The sequence below is a fragment of the Thermobia domestica genome, chromosome 2 (genome assembly GCF_964235325.1).
Source record: "Thermobia domestica chromosome 2, izTheDome1.hap1.1, whole genome shotgun sequence".
Lineage (NCBI taxonomy): Eukaryota > Metazoa > Arthropoda > Insecta > Zygentoma > Lepismatidae > Thermobia > Thermobia domestica.
This window is the reverse complement of record NC_137455.1, coordinates 341,038,524-341,064,678: the sequence shown is the minus strand read 5'-3', so window position 1 is coordinate 341,064,678 and position 26,155 is coordinate 341,038,524. Positions and strand designations below refer to the sequence as shown.

Here is a 26,155-nt window from a genome sequence, read left to right as displayed (position 1 = left end):
ACTGAAAACTAATACTACTGTTGAGTTAAAGTAAGTCATGTTCGCCTACAAACAAATAACAAGTCTTGTTTGGACTTAATATTGATTCACAAACCCTCTTCTCTGTTCACATAAGCCCGGAAGTTCCACGAAATAATTCAATTAACAAAGTATTAAGTTAAACTTATAAACCAGGTTATTCAGTACCCACGAACTCAAAGTTCTTTCTTGCTGCAACTGATTTTAGTGAACGAAGTTTTTGAAAACAATTCTCTGAGTTATGGAATTATATGCAGTAATGCTCGAAATATGCATTAACTTTCTAAACATGAATTATATGCACTTCAAAACTTGGTTATTACATTAGAAAATTAGTTGTAACGGAAACGTGCTACGACAGCATATCGATATCACACTAGAAAAAAATGCAAATATGCAAAAACCTGTGTTTAGTAATTATGTAGTAATGCTACTTTGGCTGCTTCTGGTCTGTCTGGGTCTGTCTCCGGATTATCGGATCAGACCGGGTTTGACAAGCGAGATTCAGCGGATTACCGGTTATGGCCCAAGTGACTTTTTGACTGACTTTGCCACTGCTGGTAAGGCCTTCTAGCATAGTCGGACGCTGTCTGAAAATCCAATTTTAATAATAGCTTTATTATTGATCTATTTCCGGGACATTTAAACCAGACAGAATGTATGCCTGGTGTATTTCTGGTTGCAGAAACTTTTATTTCCTGTTTTGTCGCATTTTCGAATGAAGCACTGAAGCGAGAAATCCATTGCACGTGTAGGATTTACGTAATACTTCGTAGAAAAGTGTTAAGGAGAGGAAAACCAATTCCTTTTTTCGATTACGCAAGACTTTTAGAATTCTTTCATATCTCGTTGAACAGACCAGACAGTGTTGCGAAATAAATGAACATGATACGCCTTCTTGTTTGCCTTCTGACAGACTTGTAAATGTTATTTTCCAAACCTTTATAATGTCTGATTTTTCATTTGGAAATATTTCAAAATATCGAACAATACTCTAGCTTCAATTGATCTTTACCACAATAGTGTTAAAGTAACTTTATGTTTCAATATTTGATAATTTTGCGTGGATACATAATCAAAGGAGACAGGTAGATCCACCGTTTCCCGTTACAGACTCTTTGAGGTGCATACAACTATAACAATGACTTTATCTGCAAGCATAACACCACAACAACGATTGTATCTGCGAGGAAAACACCATAACAATGACTATATCTGCGAGCATAACACCACAACAATGACTATATCTGCGAGCATAACACCATACAATGACTGCGAGCATAACACCATAACTGTCTCTGCGAGCATCACACCACAACAATGCCTCCATCTGCGAGTATAATACCACATTAATGACCATCTGCTAGCATAATACCATAACAATGACTATCTGCGAACTCGTATATATAGTAAAGGAGAGTTGAGTTGACTTTGAGTTGAGTTTCAGTTTAACGTCCCATTCAGCAGCGAGGCTATATGAGACATGGACCTACTGATTAACGTGGAATCCGAACCACATGAGCTCCCGCCGGGAATCGGACCCGGGCATCCCACGCCAAAGGCGCGTACGCTAACCGCTTAGCCACGGAGGAGCTCTATAGTAAAGGAGAGGATGAAGTGGATCAGTTCAGACATTCGCCAGTGTAATATATTATCAAAAGTCGAAAATGAAAAAAAACAATACTATTACATTATATTTAGTCACAGTGCTACGTTGTAATCTTAACTTTATCCGTTCCAGAATTCCGTTCGCAAAAAAAATGAAATGAAGTATTTTAGTTTAACGTCCCACGATTATGCCCTTTAGGCTAAGGATGATTAAGGCAATTGAATGATGATAGAAGAATTGGGGAAATGAGAATGTGGGAGGAAATGAGAATACCCCGCGTAAACCCACGGACACGATGTTGTCCACCACAAATTTACATGGTCGGGAATCGAACCACGGACGCTACGCACCGAAGGTAAGCGTTTTACACTGAGTCACCGTGCCCTCGATATACTACATTTATACCCTTTTTTAAAATAAAATTATGCTTGTTTAACAGAGAAATGGTTGATATGGCAAGAAGATTTGATCTTACACTTCTGTACTCTTCTTATAAAAACAACCTAGTTCTATCCCTTTTCTGAGAATATAGGCAGTGGCGTATTTAGGGGGGTGGCTTCCGGGCTTAAGCCCCCCCCCGAAATCTTACTTAGTAAAGTAAATGAAATATCTTGCAGAATTTTCACATTTCCAGGCAAAGCCCCCCCGAAAGTTAGCAAAGCCCCTCCCGAAACAAAATCGTAAATACGCCACTGAATATAGGTGAGGCAATACTTAACGGTTACTTATCGTCTTACCAGGTGCAGAATAATACCTGTTCTATACTACATATACGTAATGTCTTGTAGTATTATAACTGCCCCCCCCCCCGAAACATGGACCTTTCCCAACAAAAATTTCTGGGTGCTCGCGTGGTCGAGAATAATAAAAGGACGACATAACTTCCTACTCTCTACTCTCCCCGATTAAAAAAAAAAAAAAAAATACTGCAATAACTCTCCTAAAGTTTTCACACAATCTGTACTCCTTACTATTCAAACCAGTAGATTGTGTAGGATTGAATCAATTCCACTCCCGATTAAAAGAAATATTTCATGATAATTGGTTTAGGTAGCGTGATTTTCATCTGTTAAGTTTGGGTACTGATGGGTAAGGTAATGAAAGTAAAGTATCTAATTAAAAAAAAAAAAAAAGAACTTCCGCTCGCTCCTGTAATGTACAGCATCACTAGTTTACAAGTGACAGTCAAAAAATTTCCCGGAAATCTATTGTAGCTCTTCATTACCACAATATAATGACACATTTGCTTAATCGCTTTTGAAGTTGGCACCTTCGGAACACACACACACACACTTGTTCCACCTGCTACAATTGATAGAAACATCGACGAGAGGCCTCTTTTGGTATTTTCCAAAGTTCTAACGTCGCAGTGGTTTTGATCTCTTCTACGTTAGCGAAACGGGAAAGGCCCATTTTTAGCTGTGGTAAGAGCCAAATATCCGATGGTGCTAAACTGTTTTTTAAGCTTATCAAACTCATTTGATGTTTGCGCGTTGCTCGATCTGTGAAATTGCAACACTACACACTCCTCCGTTTAGCTACACTGTTCGTATACTACAACAAAATTCCGGGAAGTTTTTGACTGTTCCTCGTATATATGAAATGTTTCTGATGTTTAAATTGTATGGTATTCTGAATCACACTTTCCTGCATAAGTTTTTATTTATTGTGTCCTCTTATGACCAAATTGCTAAAGCTTATCCTTTCTTTAAACGTGATACTGCTTACATAGAATACAAACCCAAGCATTGGCTAGCATCCTACTTTAATTACTACATACTGTAGCCTTGGTGATGAAAAACAACGTGAAATTCCAATGAATTAGATCAGATTGCGGAAAAAAACACGAACTTGTTAAATACTCCTTATAAATAGCAGGGGAGAAAGGAACATAGAGAAAAAGTTTCACATATATGAACCAAGGTATATTTAGAACTGAAATTCAATACAGATTTATTGGAACATGAAAATTACAGGAGGGCTGTTGACAAACAAAATATTAAATATTTATTTTTGTCTCTGCGATTACCAAACTTTCCAGAGGTACCCACGCGGAGTAGCATAATATGTAATTTACGTCATTGAAATTCTAGAAGGTTGATAGATTAAAAAAAAGGTTGAAAATTTATACCTTTTATCGGTACCAATTATTTTTGTTCTTAAAGGTTATAATTTATACAAGAGCAACATGTTTTAATCAAAGCCGCACTCAGAGTGGGGAGGAGTGGGAGACTGATTTGTGAAGGTTAGAATTGTTGTTAAGGAAATTCAAAACCTTGACTGAATTTTCTGTTTGTTTCCTGTAATTATCCTAAAATATCATACAACCAATAATTTTACATTTTCAACAAACGTTTCTTAATAATTAACGTTTTGCAATTTCTTTAGACAACAAACAAACAGTTAGTAGTTTATTTTGTTTGTTAGAACAGGCAATGAATAGCTTATGATCGGGAAGCATCATATAAAATATCAAAGTTTTGGCATAGCTCATGTCTCTCAGCTAGCCATATTCTTTCTCCAAATACATTCATTTCTGTCCATTTGAGGTGGGATTCATCTTTACATTTTTGTCCACCTTACGCACTTCCAAGTTCCCCACGTCAACAATTCGGCGACATTAAATGCAGAAAACGTTCTCATCAACGACGACAAAACACGGTAGTACCTTGCCAGAGAGCCACAATAAGAAATTGCCAGAATGTTCGGTGATAATTTCCGTGTATGATGATGAACTACGTAACATATTACCAGTCGATGAATTACCGAAGCATCTCAGGCGACGCTCGAATGCGTTGTTTTGTTGTGAAATGTACCCTTTCCTATTCACGGTTCACAATCGGCCCAACAAAACACTCCAACTGCACGGTCGAACATCACACAGAAAAAGACGCTGGTTTCGTGGTTCTGGAGCAGCTATACAGATGGCACCAGCGTTGCTAAATTGGGTGAACATAGGTAGTTGAAGTAGGTTGATTTCTAATATACTGTAAATGTTATTGTAATTTTGTTTCTGTTATCTATTCGTTCGCCATGGAATTAGTAATCATTCTATTGCTGCAAAAGAAACATCATTAATACTTAAATAATGAGAATCAGCAAAGCCAGAAGGATTTTTTTCCAGTGATGGTGGGAAGAGGAGACCAACACAAGCAAAGTCACGATTACACAATTTAAAATAAGAAATATTTGCTCACATTCAGTGGCGGTTCTAGCCCAGGGCCAGGGGGGCCTTGGCTCCACAGTTTTTAGAATAACAAAAATAATTTAAGCGGATGGGATGACACTGGTTCCATGGATGAGAGGTAAATGTTTATTGTGGGACTTCACATGTGCTGATACATACGCTCATTCAAGTCTCCCTCTGTCAGTAATGAACGCTGGAGCTGTTGCTAATCGCAGAGAAGCTGAAAAGCAAAGAAAATACAACAACCTTCTCGAAAAGTTTGTTTTCACTCCAATCGCTATTGAAACCAGTAGTGCTTGGGGTGCAAGAAGTCTTGAATTCATTAGGGAGGTAGGAAGACGCATTTCTTGTGTTTCCGGCGAAGTTCGCTCCACATCTTATCTAATACAGCGCATATCCGTTTCTATCCAACGTGGTAACGTCTCGTCGGTCCTTGGCACTTTACCACCTGGCAAGGAACTGGATGAGGTGTTTATACTCTGAGAAGAATTGTTTTATATATATACAACAGTTCCTGGACAATAGTTTTTCTTTTGACGTTATAAGTACATAATTATTTCTGATTTAATATTTCTTGTTTCCGACCATGAATCGACATTAATATGTTTAAACAATGTATTTCTAGTCCAATAAATTAATATTAATATGAAAAATAATTAAGCCATTATTTATATATTTTTGAAAGTTTATAGTAAACTCATGATATACTAGCATAGTCTGGCTTCTGCCTGGCCCCCTTGTTCTTACCTTCTAGATCCGCCACTGCGCACATTCCACAACTTTATCAACTACAGTACTCATACAGTAAATTCATTAAATACTATAGTGTGTGAGTAAGTAAGGCTGTTTTGAGATATATATACTCTATTTCAAAGAACCGAACAAGTTTCGAAAATCCAGTGAAGGATAATTTCCCTTCTCTTATTGCCTTCCGCCGTGTGTGTCTATGATGGAAAAAGTCACCCCTTTGCTCCCTTGTTGGACATCTGTGTACATTGTGTCCACCTCAGTTCAGTTTTAAAATTAATAAAACACGTTAAGATACTACATATTGTATTTAACAGAAAGATTAAAGATATTGAGCATATCAAATACAACCTTTACGTATCAAAAGCATTGTGTTACTTCATGAAGTTCAATTCTATCTCAGTGCACACTTGTTCATTTTAGATGATAAATACGAATCTATTAGCTCTTTCATAGCTGCAGGCGTTCAGCTTCCAATTGCTGACTGATCTCTAATGACTATGTGGAATTAGCTATTTGGTTTGTGACAGCTAGCTGGTTTGGAAACAATGGACAAACCACCAGGTCGTTTGTTTCTGTGAATTCAACTGTTTACTTTCCCCTCAAGAGGGGGCTCAAGTTCGACATTGTAAATCACAGTAACTTTTTAAGATTTGACTGCACTGATGCATCATGGTACTCCGTTAATTTTATCAATCAGTTTTCTACAATACTAAGCAGATGTGCACTTAATAATTATAACAAACATTAAAATAATAGCAAATTCTCTCAATTGTAACTGTGGGCAATATATTTTTTTTTGTATTTTCTTCTGTATTTTTGGATCAAAGGATCCAATATATTACATTTCAGTCAAAAATTTTCTGGAGAACTACATATAGAGTAACCAAATCTAAACCATCATTTAACTCAGTATGATATGCTTATTCCATAGAAAATATGAAAACTCGATTTAGGGACCGTTCAAAAATTTTGTGGTCCCTGATCCAAAAGTTAATTTTTGGCTAAGATCGCAATCTTTTGATCCATTTTTTGGATCATTCCTAAAATCCTTGAACTATAAAATTCTTGTAAAATCCTCGAATTCGTCTGAATTCGAGACCTCTCCAAAAAATTTAATCGTTTCGTACGGACATCTTAGAGAAGCAACCCTATCACTTATCTCTCATTATAGATATAAAATCGCTGAAATATGTGATTAATTACTTTTGATTAAAAGTCTAAAATGCCAAATTTAATGTCCCTATCCTTAATGGATTTCGATATGCATAGGGTATGTTCCTATAAGAGTACGCACTTAGTGTTAGAATCATATTACGGAATCTAAAACAAACAAAAATTTTAAACAACTACTAATACTCCTTAAGTACTATCTTTACTTTCGTATATAACGAAAAATAATATGAATGTAAATACAACAAGGATATATGCTTCTCTTTCTAAATGAATACAAAATAGTACTCTTAGAGGACGTCCTTAAAGAGTACACACTTAAAAGTGTCTATGAAGATGAAAACAAGCTTCATGTTACCATTGCTCGCAACCTCCACATATAATCCAATCTTCTGTAATTGGATCCTCGTAGATTTCGTAGCATCCTACGCAGATCACATCTTCTTGAAGATCTTTATATGCGGAAGGTACAGCAGTATCAAATTTTTAGCACTTTCTTCCTTTGCAACGCTTGCTTTCTTTAGCTGGTTCCTTACTTTTGGATGCTGCACACTCCACTGTTGCTTTATTGGTGATGATGTCATTATTTCGGATTTCTTTCCACGTGTATTGCGCTTCAACTCATGCTTGGCTTTGGGCAGGAAAAACAAATCAGAAGCAGATACTTGTATACTGCATTATGACTGTTTGTTGCTGACATCGACACTTCGACAATCTGTATTTTTTGCCACTGCACTTTTATTGGAACTCCTTGGATGCTGGACATCATTCTCATGAGACCCAGATAAAATGTCTTAACATTGACTACTTTCCTTCTGGTGTATTGTATTGCTCTTCTATAAATAAATAAAAGCAAAAAAATTATTGTTACAAAATTAATCTTTTACGTATGCTTTTATGTGCATAGGATACTGTAATTTCATTTTATTTGTGATTCAAAATATGTAAATTCTTATAATTTTACAGAAAATTATTGAAAAAGTTTGATCTGAGGCATCTTGAAACAAATAGAATAGATTCAAGGAATTTTAGCACATAGAAATTACTGTGTTCCTAAAGAGTACATATGCGAACTTTTGGGGTACTGGCCACTGCGTACTCTTTGAGGACAACGCCAATTTTAATGTTCGGCCACCAAATGGCAGACGCAATCAGACTGGATATCTGAAATGCACGAGGCGTGAAAATATATTTACTATAAAAGTCATTGTCTTTCAGTCTTGGCGTTATCAAATTTTATGTCTCGCCTCTACAAGGCCACGGACACAAGAGAATACGAAATACTGACGCATGCCTCTAGATTGAATATTTGTAACTTAGAGAGAGACTGTGAAAAATCATGCAGAATTGAAATCAGATATACTGTAGATATAAATGGATTTATAGGAATCCCTTCTGTTCTCTCATGGATTGGAATCTCTATCTCTAATTATATTAATATGGTCATATGAGGATTAGTTGGAGCACGATTAGTAACAAAAACTCTTATATGCAAATATGGAAGTTCACTGCAATAAATATCTCTTGAATTAATAGTGTGCTAATGTTTGGTTTTGTACTAATGCTTAGGCCCAGCTCAGAACTTAACAACATACTCCTATGAATGTTGAGGTACTTAGTTGTGAATGAATGATAAGAATAATTAGTAACACAGTGACACTTTACACGTGCGCTTTAATATTTAACGTCTCTTTTCTTCCCTTCTAGGAAAAATATTTTTTTTTTAATAAAAAGAAAGGTTGAAACACGTGTCTCGTTATTTTAAATCAGAACATCATACATAAAAGTTAATGTTTCTAATCCTCGGGGATTAGGAGATATCGGTAATTTAATATGATAACTACCACCCCCTATTTTCTGTTCAATTATCAAAACTCCTTTTTTAGTGGTACCTTACGTCAAAAATCCTATTCCTAACCAAATTCTAGCTAGTAGCTTAAGTGATTTTTACTGGATGCTGATAAATCAGTCAGTTAGACACTCACTTACTGTGGAAGAATAGGTATTAAGGAAAATGTTCTTTATATCTAAATGTAAAACAAGTGAAACTACGATAGATCCTTAAACTATCCGAATACAATATTAAACTTGTAAATTATTTATTGCAATAGAGTAATAAGATCAAAGATAGAAACTGTACCTAGGACGCTATATCAATATCAAATATCGTTTATTCACTACTCCTTACTGTTTTTTTTTCTATGGCGATAAAGGTTGAATCTAAAATTGTTAATTTGAAATGCATCCAGTTTAAATAGAGGCTAAAGATAGAACCTTTTGTTGGAGAGCTGGAGCGATTGCAAAAAACGCTTCTGAATATCTCATGCAGTTTTTGCGCTATGAACATCAGTATTGAAACAAGAAGTATTAGTGCATTCAACCACATCTGGCTTTGATGGAGTCTTGCAGGTTATAATGATATGTTCTCTTGACACTCTGAATCGATTACAGAAAACCTTTTGTCGCTTTCTACGTATTACCATTGGGTTTCGTCGCCTTCCGTCGTTTTCTATGCCGACAAATGTTGAAACCTGAAATAGCTATTTGTAAAACATCCGGTTAAATACAGGGTTAATGGAGGGTATGGAACCAATTCCTGGGAAGCTTAATCGATGACAAAAAAATCTTGATCTATCTTACTTTTTTTGATTTGTGGAAATCAGTACTGAAACTGAAAGTAAGAATAAATTTTAAACTTTAGAGCTTCGCTCTGACAAAGAACGCAAATACAAGGAAAACAATCAATTATTAAAGTGTAGATCTTATCTTAAATAGCGTCATCGCTGAGGAAGAACGTAAATGGAAATCAATCAACCCACTTTAAAGTGTGGGTATGATATATAACCATCCTGCTTTCAAAAGACTTGTGTCTTATATACACTTGACGCAGACAAAAGACGTAAATACGAAGCAATCAATCAATGTTATAGTGTAGAGTTTTCTTAAATAGCGTCGTCAGTGAGAAATGACGTAAATCGAAATCAATCAACTCACTTTAAGGTGTAGGTATAATATATAGGCCTTTCTGTTTACAAAAACTTGGGTCTTATATATACTTGATGCTGACAAAGAACGTAAATACAAAGCAATCTACCAATGCTAAAGTGTAGATTTTGTCTAAAATAACGTCTTCGCTGCACACGATGTTTTTTGTATATTATTATTATTATTATTATTTGTAATGTGGAATTGCATATTAAGAAACTCATTGGGTTAATTTTAAAGAAAAGTTTCATTCGCGGCGAGGTTTTGGCCACGCGAGGTTTTGGCCCGGCGAGATTTTGGGCGGCGAGGTTTTGGCAACGCGAGGTTTTGGCCCGGCGAGATTTTGTCCCGCGAGGTTTTGGGCGGCGAGGTTTTGGCCCGGCGAGATTTTGTCCCGCGAGGTTTTGGGCGGCGATGTTTCGGCCGCGAGATTTTGTCCGTATCCCGTTATGGATATAGTGCTGCTCGTACTCAATCAATATAAAATCAATCCAGTCGCTGTCTTCAGCTGAGAAGAACTTCATTAAGGACCGAACATCTTTCTGTTCCTGTTCGCTCACTCCAGCAAAAGGGACAGGCTTACGGTCATTATCTCCCAATTCTTCGATATTACTTTTTGAAATTTAAGAAAATGGGGTATATGATGGCATGTACGTATTAGAACAGAGCAAGAGCACCTGATACGGTGTACTTTATCATTACATACTGCATAATGGTGTATTTGAAATTTTTTGATTTTGGTTGGGAGTTAAGAAAGCGGCACGAGCTGTGTTCCAATCCTTAATTAAATCTTTACCCATTGTCAGTACAAAAGGAGTGGATTCTGTCCACAAGTAACGATGGCATCTAACTATCTCTTTGTAGATCCGATTCGCTCCAAGCTTTTTCTTTTCCTTATCTTGTTTCGAACAAACCCAAAGTTGCGGTCGCACTGGCTAAACGTGTGTCCACTCACAGAATATAATCAAATTATTTCCACTTTATGAACTTTAGTGAACCAAGGACAAAATTTTGATATTGTATTCTTGTGACAATTTTTCATGTTTCTATTTAGTGCACTTGTAGCATCTGACAACAATGTAGCATCTGTTTTTATTCCTGGAAACTTACCGAAGTTCTTTCTTAACCAGTCAAATAAGAAAGAAGCTACCGAATTTCCATTTTTACTGGAATGAGTTTCCATATGGCAGTAGAAAAATTATGAGTTGTCGTTATATACAAGTACATTGAATATATACAACCAAAGCATTCTTTTGTAGAATAGACTGTTAACATTAAACAGAGGGATTGGATAGTTCTGACCGTAGTCAAACTCCAACACTAAATGAGATGGGCTTCCTTTACCTTCACTTAGTAGTTGCGTGTGATTTAGAAATAAACTTGTCCTTCAAAGTTTTGCGTCTATCAACTTTCCTTTTATGAACCCGATAATGAACGTCATTAGGCTTACGGGACAGTTTTTGGTCACATTCAGCATAAAAGTCCCACTTGTCAGTTTTAGGTTTAACAAATCCATATCTAAACTGCTCCTTCAACATTTTAAAGTACTTCACACACGATAGTTTCAGTGGTTCATTGGTTTTGTCCTGGTAGTATTCTTGAAATATTGCGTACAATATCGTGATATTAAGATGTGGGTTCTCAAAATAGTTCCATTTTGACTTATGTCCACAAAAACGTTTACTGTAGTCAGTTGGAAATAACCAGGGATTTATTTGTAGCCAGGGAAGCCTGGGAATTTCCCCCCTTCTAAATTTTGACTTCCCTGTCTCTAGGTTTAATCCAGTCTTCCCAGCCTGGGAAGATGTTTTCCCCCTTTCTTAAGTTATAAACTGTTTTGAAGTGCAATGATTCAACTTCATGTTTTAGTAGCGATTCTTTATTTTTTCAGTATGTTTATTGTCACGAGCTATGTTGGTCTTGTTTATAAAATTGCTTCCCGAAGAATTGTTCATAGAATTGCTTTCAATTTCTTCTGCAGAGTGTAAGAGAGGCTTTTCCAACTTAAACTTACAGCATACTGACGCTAGAAGCAATTTATCTGTAAAAACCCTCGAATCTCTTCTTTCCATAAACGTTTATGGGCCAGACATTACTTCTTTCAATGCAGAAAAGTATGCCTTCAGCTGGATAAAAAGTGGATATCATGCTCTACCGACAAACCAACTGAAAAAGACGGTATCTCATGTAAGCGAACCTCCTATTGCTTCACAATTCTAAAGTGAGGTACTCTGTGAAAATATTGTTAATTTCCAAAGACAGTGTTAGATAACACGCTGTAAGTCATGCTTTGGCTTAACTCAAGGTGAAATTGGCAGTCAATCATTTCTTGTGATTTTGTTCTAAAAACTGCAAGTGTTGTAGGCTACAATGGCTGTTTCAATTTCGAGAGTAAAAGTGAAAGAAAAGTTAAAGTATTTTTTCCTAGATAGCATCATATTGGTAATTGTTTAATAGATGCTCATGATTCTTCGGAGACCAAATTACAGTCTTTGTTCAATTCTGGATTCGTTTTAATACCAGTATGTTTTGTCGACCAGAAGTTTACTTTCAGCAGAACAGTGCTATGGTCACACACCCCTGAATCTAATTTTATTAAGTAGAAGGAGCAAGTGCAAAAACTCATTTATGATATGAGAAATGACATTTAATACCGCCTTTCCCCTTCTATTTAATAAAATCAGGTTCAAGTGTATGTGCACCTATCACTGTTCTGCCCAAAGCAAATTCTTACCTTTTATCGTATTTACTTTTCGGGCGAGAAATTTGGTTTTCAAAGACCAAATTAGAACGGACTAAAAAACTATTTGTCATAACAAAACTGTTTAACGTAGGAGTGTGACACTTGTTATGACAAGTTGTGCAGATTGCAATGTAACTATAGGGCTTTTACTGGATGCTGCACACTTGTCTTCAGCAATAGGACGAAAAGTAGCAAGGAAACACATGTAAACTAATCTATCTAACCAAATCTTATCTAACGTACCTACCCATATTTATCATAAAACTGTTTTTAAAAAGGAGAAAAAAATGAACTTTGGGACCGCCTATCAAACTAGTAGCATTATTTTAAAGTAGGTAGGTTTAAAAATAACGTTGTTCCAACCCGACTTTAAAGTTGTTCTGTAATACGGAACACAATCTTACATAAACATTCCCCCCTTCTACAAAATCCACAAATAAATCACTGGAAATAACTGTTGGTAATTCGCCATCAGTTCTAAGATATTGTATCTTAATTTGTGTGGACGATCACTATGGGTACCTAGTCTTTCTTGGAAATCACCTCCATCCAGTATTTTGGACTGAATCACTCGCAAACGTTTCGCTGAAATATTAAATAAACTAAGAATAAATTTCTGACATACGAAAGTAGCCATTCCATCATTCTCAACACAATACAGCCATGTATGGAGCCGTCGTTTCTTTTGCTGACGAGCACATTTTGTACTTTCCGACTTCCTCATACATGAAGCTAAGAACGAAACTTGAATAGACTTTTCTTTGCCACTATAAAAGGAATCATGCAAATTGCACTGATTTTGAAGGGGAAATTTCTCATAACATTTTTTTTTTTTTTTTTTTTTTTACAAAACAGTAACCAAGGAGAATACTTTAGCCGCTATTTCTTTGTTACTCGAGTTGAAGTATTCCTCACCACGGACTCTCTGTTCTTTGATTCTTCACGTTTCAAATTCGTGTTACTATAAACTACACGCCTCTTCTTTATACACAGGTTTACTTCCAGTATCCATTTCAAACTACTTCCACATTCGTAGGCTAATAATATTACAAGGAACACAGCAACAACCAGTGCTAGAGTCTAAATGTCAGCTGTGTGCCAAAACAGTGGTGCAAAGGCTCACAAAATAAATTGCTAGGCAGTCAAAAATAAAGATATCTAGATGAAATTTTCACTGCACATACATTATAACATGGTGGTTCGTTTTAAATCATTTCCGGAAAAGGGCACATGGCTTCTAGTATTGGACCTACCCCCCACCAAACAAAGTAATTCTAGGTGCCCACCTACTTTCTGTTACTTTCTTAACATGGCAGACTTTCCTCTTCAATTGCGACCAGTATGATTAGAATTTTATAAAAACATGCGAACGTATTCATGTTTATATTACTCTTAAATTATTTCTGGTGCAGAAATACTGGAAACATATCTCAACTCAGTGTTAAAATTTCTTTAGGAGTCACATGTTTTTTTCAGTATCTTTTTTGAAAATTCTAATATGCCCTAAATTTTGAGGTGTTCCTGTTACTAAGTATCAAAAGCAAGAAAATATTTGCTGTTGTGATTTAGAACTCATAGATTTGCTGCATCTACTATATGAGTTGTTAGCTCCATTTATAGCACTCGATCTGTGTATCAAACAATTTACAATTCAAAGCTTCATCAACTCCTCATATTATAGGTAGGCCTATGCTGATAGTATATACTTGATCTATACTTCGAATTTAATATTAGAAGTACGAACATATTCCTGAGTTCTGTAGGTTAACGAGAAAGTACATTTTAATAACATGGATTGTGAAAAGATGAAAACATTGTAATCATTAAAATGATGTATGGAAAACGAGTGAAAAGTATAGTCGTAGTCAGTGGCGTATTTACGATTTTCTTTCGGGGGGGGGGGCTTCGCTAACTTTCGGGGAGGGCTTTGCCTGAAAATGTGAAAATTCTGCAAGATATTTCATATACTTTACTATAGTAAGTAAGATTTTTTTGGGGGGGGGGGCTTAAGCCCGGAAGCCCCCCTAAATACGCCACTGGTCGTAGTTGTAACCGCGTTTGTTGCGGGAAATTGCTGTATTAATACACGCGAACAGTGGCTTATTCAAAAGGGAATTCTGTCTTGTAACCTCTCTCTTGAACAATATATATATATATATATATATATATATGGTGTTTCAAAACAACACCAATGAGAACGTTTGGGAGGTGATTCCTGACACCAAGATAATACAAAGATAATACAAAAAGTATAGACCATCCTGGCTGCACAAATGCTTTCTTTCGGAGTTACAGGCTACCAAAAATATAAAAAAAAAAATGAATTCTAAATGTCCATAGCTCCAAGCCTATGGGGTTTACACGGTCGGGTCAAGACTTCACTTAGGAACTCGTATGTGCCCTATTCAAATATCCTAGTTTCAGAATCCTAAGGTACTCACGAAGCAATTTTTATAGAGGGAGTTTGGCTCAGGGCATATAATTTGAAGTACTCTCCTACTACCTCTATACAAATTTTTGCGGAAGTACCACAGGATTCTGAAACATGGGTATTTGAATAGGGCACGTACTAGTTCCTAAGTGAAGTCATGACCCGATTACGGTAGGTCCCATAATTTTGGAGCTATGGACTTTAAAATTCATTTTTTCATGTTTTCGACAGCCTACAACTCCGAAAGAAAGCATTTATGCACCCAGTTGGTCTATACTTTTTGTCTTATCTTGATGTCAGGAATCACCTCTCACATTTAAGACGCAATTTTATTGTGATTTTCATAAATTTGTGTCCGGTCCGGGGTAAGGTACACAAGAGCTATTCATCTAATTCTCGAACTGATCTAAAAAAAAAAAAAACTCATAGGGACAGCTTATCACCTATTCGTGCTTACCATGTTCAAATTACTTTCCTGTTGCACCTACACACCGATTTCAGCGTTGTCGTCATCGCTGAGAATAGTTTTAGAACGCATGTTGAAAAATGCACCGTAGCTTTCGCATAAGGTTATCTAAGATGCCCTAGATGATGTAACATCGTTTCACCTTTCTATTGGATTTTAGCGTAGCCAACAAGAAAAGGTCAGACGGATCTAGATATGGGAAGCAAAGGAGGAGTCATGTACGACGAGATATCGTTTTTTGCCGAGTTGGATATTATTCCTGTGTCACAAAAAATAGTGGGAACGCCACTGTCCAGATACCCACTTGTCCAGCCCTTTATTACGAACGGGATCGTGTAACCATTATAATACAGTCGTGTACACTTCATTATTGACAGTTTGCTTGTGGAGTAAATTTGTGATGCACGATAGCGTAACCAACAACAAAAGGTTACATGGATATAGATCTGGCAAGTAGTGGTGGGCTAATGTACGAAGAGATGTCTCTTTTGCCACTAAGTTGTATATTATTCCCTGAAGTGTGTCACGAACCATTGTCATGGCGGGAACACCACTGTACAGATACAAACTTGTCCGGCCTTTTGTTACGAACGGGATCGTATAACCATTGTAATACAGACGTGTACACTTCATTATTGAAAAGAAATAAAGAACACCAATAACAACTTCACTTGGGATCAGACTCGTGTGGCATTCTTGGGTCTTTGAAATGTAGGTGACCAAAATTGGCACAACATTACATTGGTATCTGAGTTCTTCCGTGACATATGATTCATTCTCTGTCGATTCTACATGTCAAGAATGACGGATCGTTGGCAATTATTACCTCTAATCCACTCCCAGCTGCGTCATTTCAAATTATGGTGGAGGGGTGGATTAAAACCCCTACGATACTAGTAGATTTTCAAGTTTTTCATTGATACGTTACTATCGTATTGACTAAAGTGTACATAAATAAACTCAGGGGGACAGTTGTCCTCTGGAGTCCCCCATGACGTCCCTGTTCAATCTTTATGGTGAGAGAAGTCTTCTTCTGATCCTGTGTGGAAATTTTTGGCATCAATTTTGCCAAATCAATCGTGTAAGATTTGGATACATGATCCGACAAAATAAAGTTTTAGCCCTGAACAAGGTTGCCCGTCAGGGGGACAAAGTGGGGCGCTCGCCCCCCTAGAGGAAATTGTACTTCAGAATATCGAAAACCTAACAGAATTTTTACATTAATTACAGCAAAATTTGAACCTATATTTGAAACGTCGCTTTGCCCCTCCTTGGAAACCCTTGGCTTTGAAGCACTTTTACGATCAGACAGTCGACTATCGGACCTCACCAGTGCACTGCACTTGTAATCTTCATGCCATTCCGACTCACGGTCGAGCGACCAGGATAGGGATAATCATTTTCCACTGACATTCCTCCTGCTTGGAAACATGTATACCATTGAAAGATCATGACACGATTTACTGTTGCATCACCGAATTCTATTTGTAATATTCCGTACATCTCTGTATGATCACAGATTCAATGTTCCTTTCGATCACCTATTTCAAAGTCCAATATAGAGCTCCTCCGTGGCTAAGCGGATAGCATACACGCCTTTGGTGTGGAAGACCCGGGTTTGATTTTCGGCGAGAGCTCATGTGATTCGAATTGCAAGTTAATCAATAGGTCCACGTCTCATATAGTCTCGCTGCTGAAAGAGAAGCTAAACTCAAAATCAACTCAACTCAAAATCCAAGATAAGTCACACAACAAACCTTATGCAATCACGTTTTCGCTCAACATTGCCTGGGCTTAGGTGAGGGATAACGCTGTAATCTCTTAATGTGATGTTACCACATTCCTGGCGGGGATAATTTCGAGCTAGAATGAATAACTTTCGATAAAAATGGAATTTCAAAATTAAGAGGACAACGTTTATATGGGGACGTTGCAACACACAATGTTCAAGTATGCAAGAGACACTTCACGTTCTTTGCTGGAGATGTTTTAGACGGACGATTAGTCATTGTTAAATTTCTAGCTTCATATAGTTTAACATTCAGTAGTCATAGAGAAAATTTGAACGCCAATATGGTGATAAGGTTTTGAATTTAGTCAAGTAAATTGTCAGAATTGATGCAACTTTACGCCTAATAACAAACAAGAAGATGAGTGATCACTATCCCGGAGAGCTCCCTTGTTACTATGTGGCTAGAGTACATGCCTTTGGCATAGAAGATCCTGGTTCGATTCCTGGCACAGCTCATGTAGTTCGGATCCTACCTTAAGCTGTACGTCCACGTCTCATACAGCCTCACTGTTGAAATATACACCAAACTCAAAATGTTTACCATTCACAAAATACTATTTTAAACTTTTTATTAAGTTACCTACTCGTATTACGTATTTGCTTCTAGTTGTACTCTGGTGTAATCATCTAATTTTGCTGTGCTCATTAACGTTATTTTAGGAATATCAATTGATCATTGGATTAATGAAGTATAGACCCCCCATACAAAGAACATGATTTTATACTAGCGATACTAATTTTTAGAACAATCAAAAAAATTATAAGTTCGTCATTAAAAATGAATGTACAGTAATATATTGTTATTATTATTATTATTATTATTATTATTATTATTATTATTATTATTATTATTATTATTATTATTATTATTATTATTATTATCATTTACAAATTTTGTGGTATCTAGCATAAATATTACTTGTAATATTTAGTGATAATTTGATCAAGATAAGAGAGAAAGATTTCTGCATCAGGCACGTCCGTGGGTCCAAAATTTTTCGGGGGAATTCAAATTCAAAATAAGGATAAATTATAATTTGTAAAATTACACTAAATTTGCAAAAAAAAAAAAAAAAAAAAAAAAAAGTCGGAATTTAGGGGACATCAGGAGTCTCAGGACCCACCACATGCGTATGTTCCTGTCCTACATGATTAATTGTTGATGGAAGTAATAACATTATGTTTGATTACTTAACAATAAGCATATTTAAGAGTACCAGCTATGAATAATAATAATAATAATAATAATAATAATAATAATAATAATAATAATAATAATAATAACTCATAGCTTCATACACAGGGTATTCCTAAAGTCTTTATTTCAAAGTATTATAGCTTGGAAATGGCTAATTGTATTTAAATAATACCTCTATCATTGGAAAGTATGTTCCACAACATATCCACATATCATCCGATTTCTAAGTACTGTATAACGTTCAAAAACAATAAAAAAAATGCTGGTATTAAATGTGGCCTTGTTCTTCCGCATTGTATGCATCAAGTTTATAGCAGGGGCGTCATTTAGGGGGGCAGGGAGGGGCATTTGCCCCTCTGAGTTTGAGATGTATATAGATTTTATCAATAGAATAGTAGTAAATCAGTGAAAAACGCAAAATTTTACTAATACCAAGGAAATGACGCTCCTGGTTTATAGTTCAACAGTGTTCATACCTTAAACAGTTAACAGGAATTGAAGAGTTGATCGATGACTGGCGTAAGAAGTCACTAGGGCGCGTCTCAATTGCCCAGTAGTGATACTTTTGCCAACGAAACGAAATTTGAAAACTCCCTCATTCGAGTGAAATATTTTTTTTTTAAATCAAATACGATTACCATTTTCGACTTATAACACTTGGAAAACGATTTAAAATTTCCAGACATCCTTATATCATTTGGACAGATTCAGAGAACTAAGGCAGTTTGAATACAATTCAGAGTTGTTAATTAATCGAATAAAAATTTTCTTTCAGATATACTGGGTTACTATACGCATACTAGCATTCATTTTAATAAAATATCAAAAATGAAAGCATGGGGGTATATTAACTTATTCCTTAATCCAGGGGTCCCAAATTTCTGGATCACGCTGCTTTCATATCTACCATTTTCCGTTCGATGCTTACGTACTTAACATAGAAAAAATGAAAGGAAATCTTTAAGTTTTACGTCGGTTAGGCTAAAGGAGACGATGATGATGAGTAATGAATGAAATGGTGGAATGAAGAAAATGGGAGGAAACGGTAGACCTCCGAGGAAACCCACGCACACGGTGTTTGTCCACCACAAAGTTCACTTGGCGGGGGCTGGGATCGAACACCGAGAACCCAAGCACAAGAGGTGAACGCTCTACCACCGCGGCCCGTACTTAACATAGAAGTGAGATTCGTTTCACTGTGTGAAACTACGGTAGACTTCCAAATTATGGGAACTGATTGCTCAAAATTGAAGTAGTACTTCTATAAGTACTGATTATAGAATCGGTTCCACGGATTCTGAATTCATGCCAAAAAACTCATTACTCGCTATGCCTTGCTGTTTATGTTCTATGTCGAGTATGACTAGAATTTCAACCACTTCTGCTTTTGATAGAGTGAGGTGGGTTGTGATGATATGTTCGCTTGAGACATTGAAGCGTTTGCACAAAACCATTTATCGCTGTCTACTACCATTTTCTTCTATAGCTATAAATGTTGAAACTGAAAATGGTTAATGGTTAATTTTTTCCTCTCTGAATAGAAGGTTAATGAAGAAGAGGAAACTAATCCTTTGGACAATGAATAGATTGCAGAAAGTCGCTTCTCGATGTCTCTTAACATTTTTGCTCTGTGGAAATCAGTATTGAAACCGGAAGTAGTATTAAATTTGAAACATTTTCGGCCAAGGGCGCCGATCCTGGGGGGACAGGGGGCCCGCCTCTCCCAAGCTCATGTGACCCCCCTGTATTTTTATAAATATGTATTTTCCCTTGTTATATGTATTGCTATATGTATTTCTTTTATGAATGGGCCCCCCAAAGTTACAGAGAAATCAGCGCCTTTGCTTTCGGCTTTGGCAGAGTATTATGGATAGTCATGGCACGTTGTATTGAGACGTTATATCCACTGTTTCTTTCAGAAAAAAATGTTCTGGGGAAACACACTAAGTAGTCGGAGAGGCATTTCTGGTATTATTCTATTTGTTATTATATAGAGTATTATTCTGGTCTCTTCCGGGGTCCCACTCTCAGAGCTCCGGGAAGGGGGGCACTGCCCCCAAAAAGACATGTCTGGAAGAAACATTGGCTATATCATTTGCAAAAAAAAAAAAAAAAAAAAAAAAAGAAAAAGAAAAAGAAAAAGAAAAAAAAGCTTCTTGCTTCTCAGCTTCTTGCTATCTGTTACCGTTTTTGTTCTAATGTCGTCAGTGTTGCCAGACACGGCAAGCGAAATTACACACACCTTCCGTCGAAATTGCACAATTTTACACACAAACTGGAGGACAGTGCACACAAAATGCACAATACATAACTACTTATCTATATGTAGCTATATTGTGCTTGATGATTTACATCCACCAGCCATTGTTCAAAGATTCACAGTTTTATTATTATTATTATTATTATTATTATTATTATTATTATTATTATTATTATTATTATTATTATTATTATTATTATTATTATTATTATTATTATTATAGTAAAACCATCAACTTCTTCAAGCCCATGGTTACTTTCTTTTTACTTTCAATATACTAAATTTTTTAATTGGACATCGACCTGTCATCCTACCAAGTTTTTACCTTAGTCAAGTCACACCAGTTGATGCAGTCAGATAACTTGGTTGCAGTAGTAACTCATACCTTATACAAAATAACGCAATTCTACTGCGACCAGTTTTATCCTCCCCTTATCTTATCTGACCGTTAAAAATATCAAGACATGGTAGGACTGGTTCTATGTGTTAAAAGAGAGACATACATTATTTCTCTTCATTGAAACAAAATTTGGCGGCTTTTTCTTTCAGTGTCCATAGATGGATAAAGTTTATTTAATTAGAGTTAACTATACGTATGGTTAACTATATAGAAAGACAGCAACTCTTTGAAATCCTACCTCCGCCGTTAACTCTAACAAAAATTTTCCAAGGTCTCCGTTTCTTGGCACGCGAATGCCGAGAACATACTTCATGATGAACTAAATTTGGAACGTAAAATAAATAGAAAGCGGAATGAAAGAGTAATGATTTAACTTTTCTCTCTCTCTCTTTTATTTTATTTATTTATTTTTAATTTTTGTCCTTCGCTTAATAAAAGACCTCCCATCCCTCTCGTTCACTCTGTTGTTCATCTGTGTGCAAAATGACATTTCCTTGACAAGCGGTTCGAAGACGAAAAAGGACTTCTTACCTCCCTATGCCTTATGTTTTGGTCAATATCGAGGGTCATTCATTTATATCGCTTTGCTTGAACAAAGCGGCTTTGGTTGCGAATGTGGACTCCGCTTCTGAACACAAGAAGTGGGGTCCCAAGGAAGCAAGATAGGTTTTTATTTACAACCTTAGAGTAAGGCGTTGGCGCTCGTAGTTTAATAGAAGGCAATTTTCATTGGAAAAAATAGAAACGAATATTTGAATGAAAGGAACTTCGCAAAAATAATCAATGATCAAAATTTTGAATTGTGCCAAACTGCACACAAAATGCACACAGATTGGCATTACACACAAAATATACACACAGGACAAAATTGAACACATTTTGTGTAATTACACACACATTGGCAACGCTGAATGTGGTAAACGTTGAAACCGGAAATGCCTACTTTGTACCAATTGTAGTTTGAATAAAGAGTTAGCGAGGAGATGGTACCTATTCTTGGGACCTTGAATCGATTGAAAGAAAAACTTGATATCTCTTAGCCCAAAACTCAAAACATACCTATCGGCAAGGGACTAATGGGCGGACAAAGCTTTTCTATAGAACTTCCAATAGTATGGCATACCATAATTTGGAAGTCTAATAATAAATATATACCGTAATTCGATTTGACAGTATTTTAAAAAGAAAACTTTAACTTAAATTCAATTTATACGTATGAATATAAAAGTATAAGTTTAGAAAATAATTACATAATTAACAACAAATTGGTGAGACTTATACCTCAGTAACGGAAACGGTTGGGCCAATTTTGACAAATTGTTACGTATTTCGAAAAACTTTGTACCAATTATAACTTAAGAACAACTTGTCAGTGATGGTAGAGGAAATATCTTACATCGGATCTACACAAACCTCTTAATTGTTTTTTCGTCGCATGCAAGTTACGTACATCGTATTAGATCAACATTGGGCTGAAAGTATAATTTACTACTGTTAGTAACTACAGTTGCGTCTACTGTTTTCAATCAGAATAAAATTGCTTAAGCTTCTAATCTAACAATGTAGAAAAGTCTACATAGGCAAACGTTTAGTTTTGTGATCCTACAATTAGCCAATTGTTCGTTTAAATATTCTACCTTGGCCCAATATTTTTGCACCTGAGGTTGGTACATAATGTCGTAATTAAAATACTTGAGAAAGGGGTCATTTTTATATGCAGAAGAGTAATTTATAGGATTTTATTTTTCTCTTCAACATGTGCATGGGTATTGAAATTTACCGGCTAACTTGTTCAAGTAGTTTAACGCATTTTCATTGACGATCACAAGACCTATTTGACGTGGGTTCGAATCTCAGTCAAAGCATGGATGTTATATATAAGTCTTTTTACTATCAACTTCATCATTATCATCATTCATTTTCTATCATCTTCTAATAGATCAAAACAAAAAATATAGGACGTAAAACTCAAAATAAATTAGTAAAAAATTTGAAATTGCGGAGATGCATTTCCTAAACATTATAAAACAACAACTTAGCATACCACCAATAAGAAGTGCCCACAAGTGTCTGTATGTGCTTAATTAATAGTACGATATATGTGTTAAGTATGTGTATGATTTGTAATCCAACATATTCAACGAATTTCTTCTTCATGACCAATAAAACAACGCTTTGAGGTGTTTTTTCTCGAGATGCCATGGATGAGTCCAATTAGAAATTTATCCAAACGTAGGTACTTTTAGTGATGACGTAACCAATACTTCAAAGACTCAAACTTTGAGATTATTTTTCTCGTGACACCATGGATGGGAAGTTTAAAGATTGTTCCATTCGATTTAACATCTTCAAATTAGTAGAAAAAGTACAATTAAAATGTATCCAAGCATAGGTATTTTCATTTTATCACAAGTAATACTTCAAAGACTCCAACTTTAGTGTCATTTTTCTCCCCGATGCCATAGACAAATAAGTTTCCAATTAGTTTATTTGGATTCGGAGTTATATTAATATAGAAACCTCATTTAGAAATATATCCAGCAGTAGGTACTTCACTAGTGCCATGATCGGATGTTCTTCCTATTTTTAAGTAATATCTGTAATTTCCTGGACGAAGCCACGCTATATCGTATTTTTGTTCAGCAATTCTTGTCTTAACCCGTGTAGACCCGATGTGGTACAAGTACGGCAGTAACTAATATTGTATGTTTGCCACACTGATGTTGACAATTAGAAATACTTTAATTTGCGCCTTATTAAAGAGAGAGATTAAAGAGATTCGAATCAGTACAGCAAACTCAAATTATTTATCTATTATTAATTAGATTTTGGTGTTAAAAATGAATATCTGGTAGCACTGTTGATCTAATCAATGTAATGAGTGTGATATCACTATATTAATGTATTATTTTTCTTTTCTTTTCTTGCAGTCCGATGGATCTGACAAGCTTTGGGGACACCTGACAAGGAGGAGATGAAAGGCGTATAGTAGCCCAGCCTTTAACTGCTCTACTATGATTGCGGCCCAACGCTTCTATTCCTTTCAAACAATGTAGCCAGCTTTGAATTGTTTTTTAATCTAAATTTTTGTTCTTTTCTCTATATTACTTAAAAGACAAAAATAAATATATTTCTTTCGACTTTCCTTTTTTAAAAGCATGAATGACTCCTTGCCATTTACAGTTATGTTTTTTCTAAGCGTTAGGAGTTATTCATACGTTTTTCCTCCTGGCTGAAATATAATAATAAAAATAATAATAATAATAATAATAGACAAATATGAAATCTTAGCTGTTTTGAACAACGTTGTGAAAAGGTGTACTTCATTCAATGTTCTTTCTGCTGCAAATCTTTGCCTGCCGTGACGTCATAATATTTCTCCCTCCTCATTCTTCTTTTTTTCGGAATGTTCTCGAAAGAACGTAAACAATATAAATTGGCTCGACAACTGTCATATATCAAGAAAACAAGTCACATATTTTCGGCATTCTCAGGTAATAAAGAAAACTCTTTAAAAATTTAAGCTTAACAGATCATAAGTAAATTTATAAACCCTGTAACATTGGAATAAGATTCATATCACTAAGTATATTAAACTTATTCTGTATTTCTTGTATTTATTAGGACAAATAAAAATGCAAATATATTATATATACATATATTTTAAATTGATGTAAAGTGACTTTTGTGTTACGTGAAAGACAGAATTAAAGAAAATTAATTTCATGAATGCTTATATTTCATTTCTAAACTTTGCTTTCGTTACAACCTTTTCCATTTCAAAACAAATTATTCCTGAACGAGTGCTCTGAGTTTTGTGTTTCAAACAAATTACATATTTAACACATACATGTTCCAGTGGCAAAGGTAAGTTTATGCAAGAGTGGATCTATTATCAAGGTCATAATTATTCTGCCTCTTTTTGAGAACTACTTTCTTGCCATACGAGAAACCGGCGGATTCCTGGTAGCCTCTGTGCTGAAAAGGACGCAAAACTTCAAATCAACTGATCAGTCAATCTACTTGCTATGTTTCCCATTCTGCAAAATCAATGAAATTCCATATGAAAATGTTATTACTTATGATACTGTATAATTTGCCTTACACAAGGTGCGTACCAAAACTACGTGCCGACGTGAAAACTTTCCATCACTTTTCAACGTAATCTCCGCCCATCTCTACACACCATAGTAGTATTAGTATTTAGCTTTCAAAAGCATCTGCGAAGTGTATTTGAAATATTAGTACCTAGGTATATGTAGTTTCGAGGAATCTTTTGGATTAAAAATATCTGCCCCACAAGGAATTCTTGAGCTTGAAGACAGCTAGAAGTTACTGAGCAAAATTTAGAGAATAGAGTATGTCCGTGATAGATTTCATGTGTTTGTATTGCAAAAATGTCGCGAACAGCTCTATATGGCTGTGCATTGTCCCAGTATAGAAAAACCCCTGGATTTGCGAAGTGTGTTAATGTTTCTCATAATTCAGGAAACAATATCTTGTCCAAAGTTTCACACAGCACTGTCCAATGATTGTATGTCCTTTTGCTAAAGAGTCGGCTAGAATTATCCCTTGTTGCTCCTCCACAACAAAATCCGTAATATCGTACCAATATACAAGAGATTTTCTTCAATGACGTATCTGAAAAAGAAAAACAACAAAAAGGTACTCTGATTAGAAATTTACAAACTGATACATTTATATCTTAAAGTCTAACGTTCAACAATTTCACTAAAATACTTTCACGCGTTTTGCGCCTACTTTAAAACGTAACTTCAAAACATCTAGTACGCACCTCATACACAGCTCCTGAAGTTCAATGCCATCTGATGAGGTAGTAACATAACAAGTATTGTTCAAATATATGAAATCTTAGAGAATGATCACATCTGTTGGTAAGAGATAACGAGAACTTGCTCAGATAAGCAATGAGAATAACAGTAGATCTTCTGAAGCAAAAGTCTATTGAGTGAAGTGAATTTTTAGATTGTGTTCCAACTCAACTTGTTCACACTTTTTCTTGGAAAATTCAGAAAATTATCAGATTATTTACAAAACAAGGTGAATATACTGGCTGATACGTTATTTTAGTGATATTCGAAACACAGCTGAAGAGTTCCAAACAATGTGGGGTGAGTATTGGATT

At 35.7% G+C, this 26,155-nt stretch overlaps 1 protein-coding gene across 2 annotated transcripts in view; it reads left to right on the top strand.

The window, feature by feature from the left end:
• The window catches only part of NPF (neuropeptide F), a 289,046-nt gene extending 264,313 nt beyond the window's left edge, over positions 1–24,733 (top strand). For both annotated transcript variants that reach the window (XM_081749187.1, XM_081749188.1), the window contains one exon: positions 23,940–24,733. In XM_081749187.1, the coding sequence (XP_081605313.1) occupies positions 23,940–23,987 (48 nt within the window). In that variant the 3' untranslated portion in view covers positions 23,988–24,733. The remainder of the gene's footprint in view (positions 1–23,939) is intronic.
• The last annotated feature ends 1,422 nt before the right edge of the window (positions 24,734–26,155 follow it).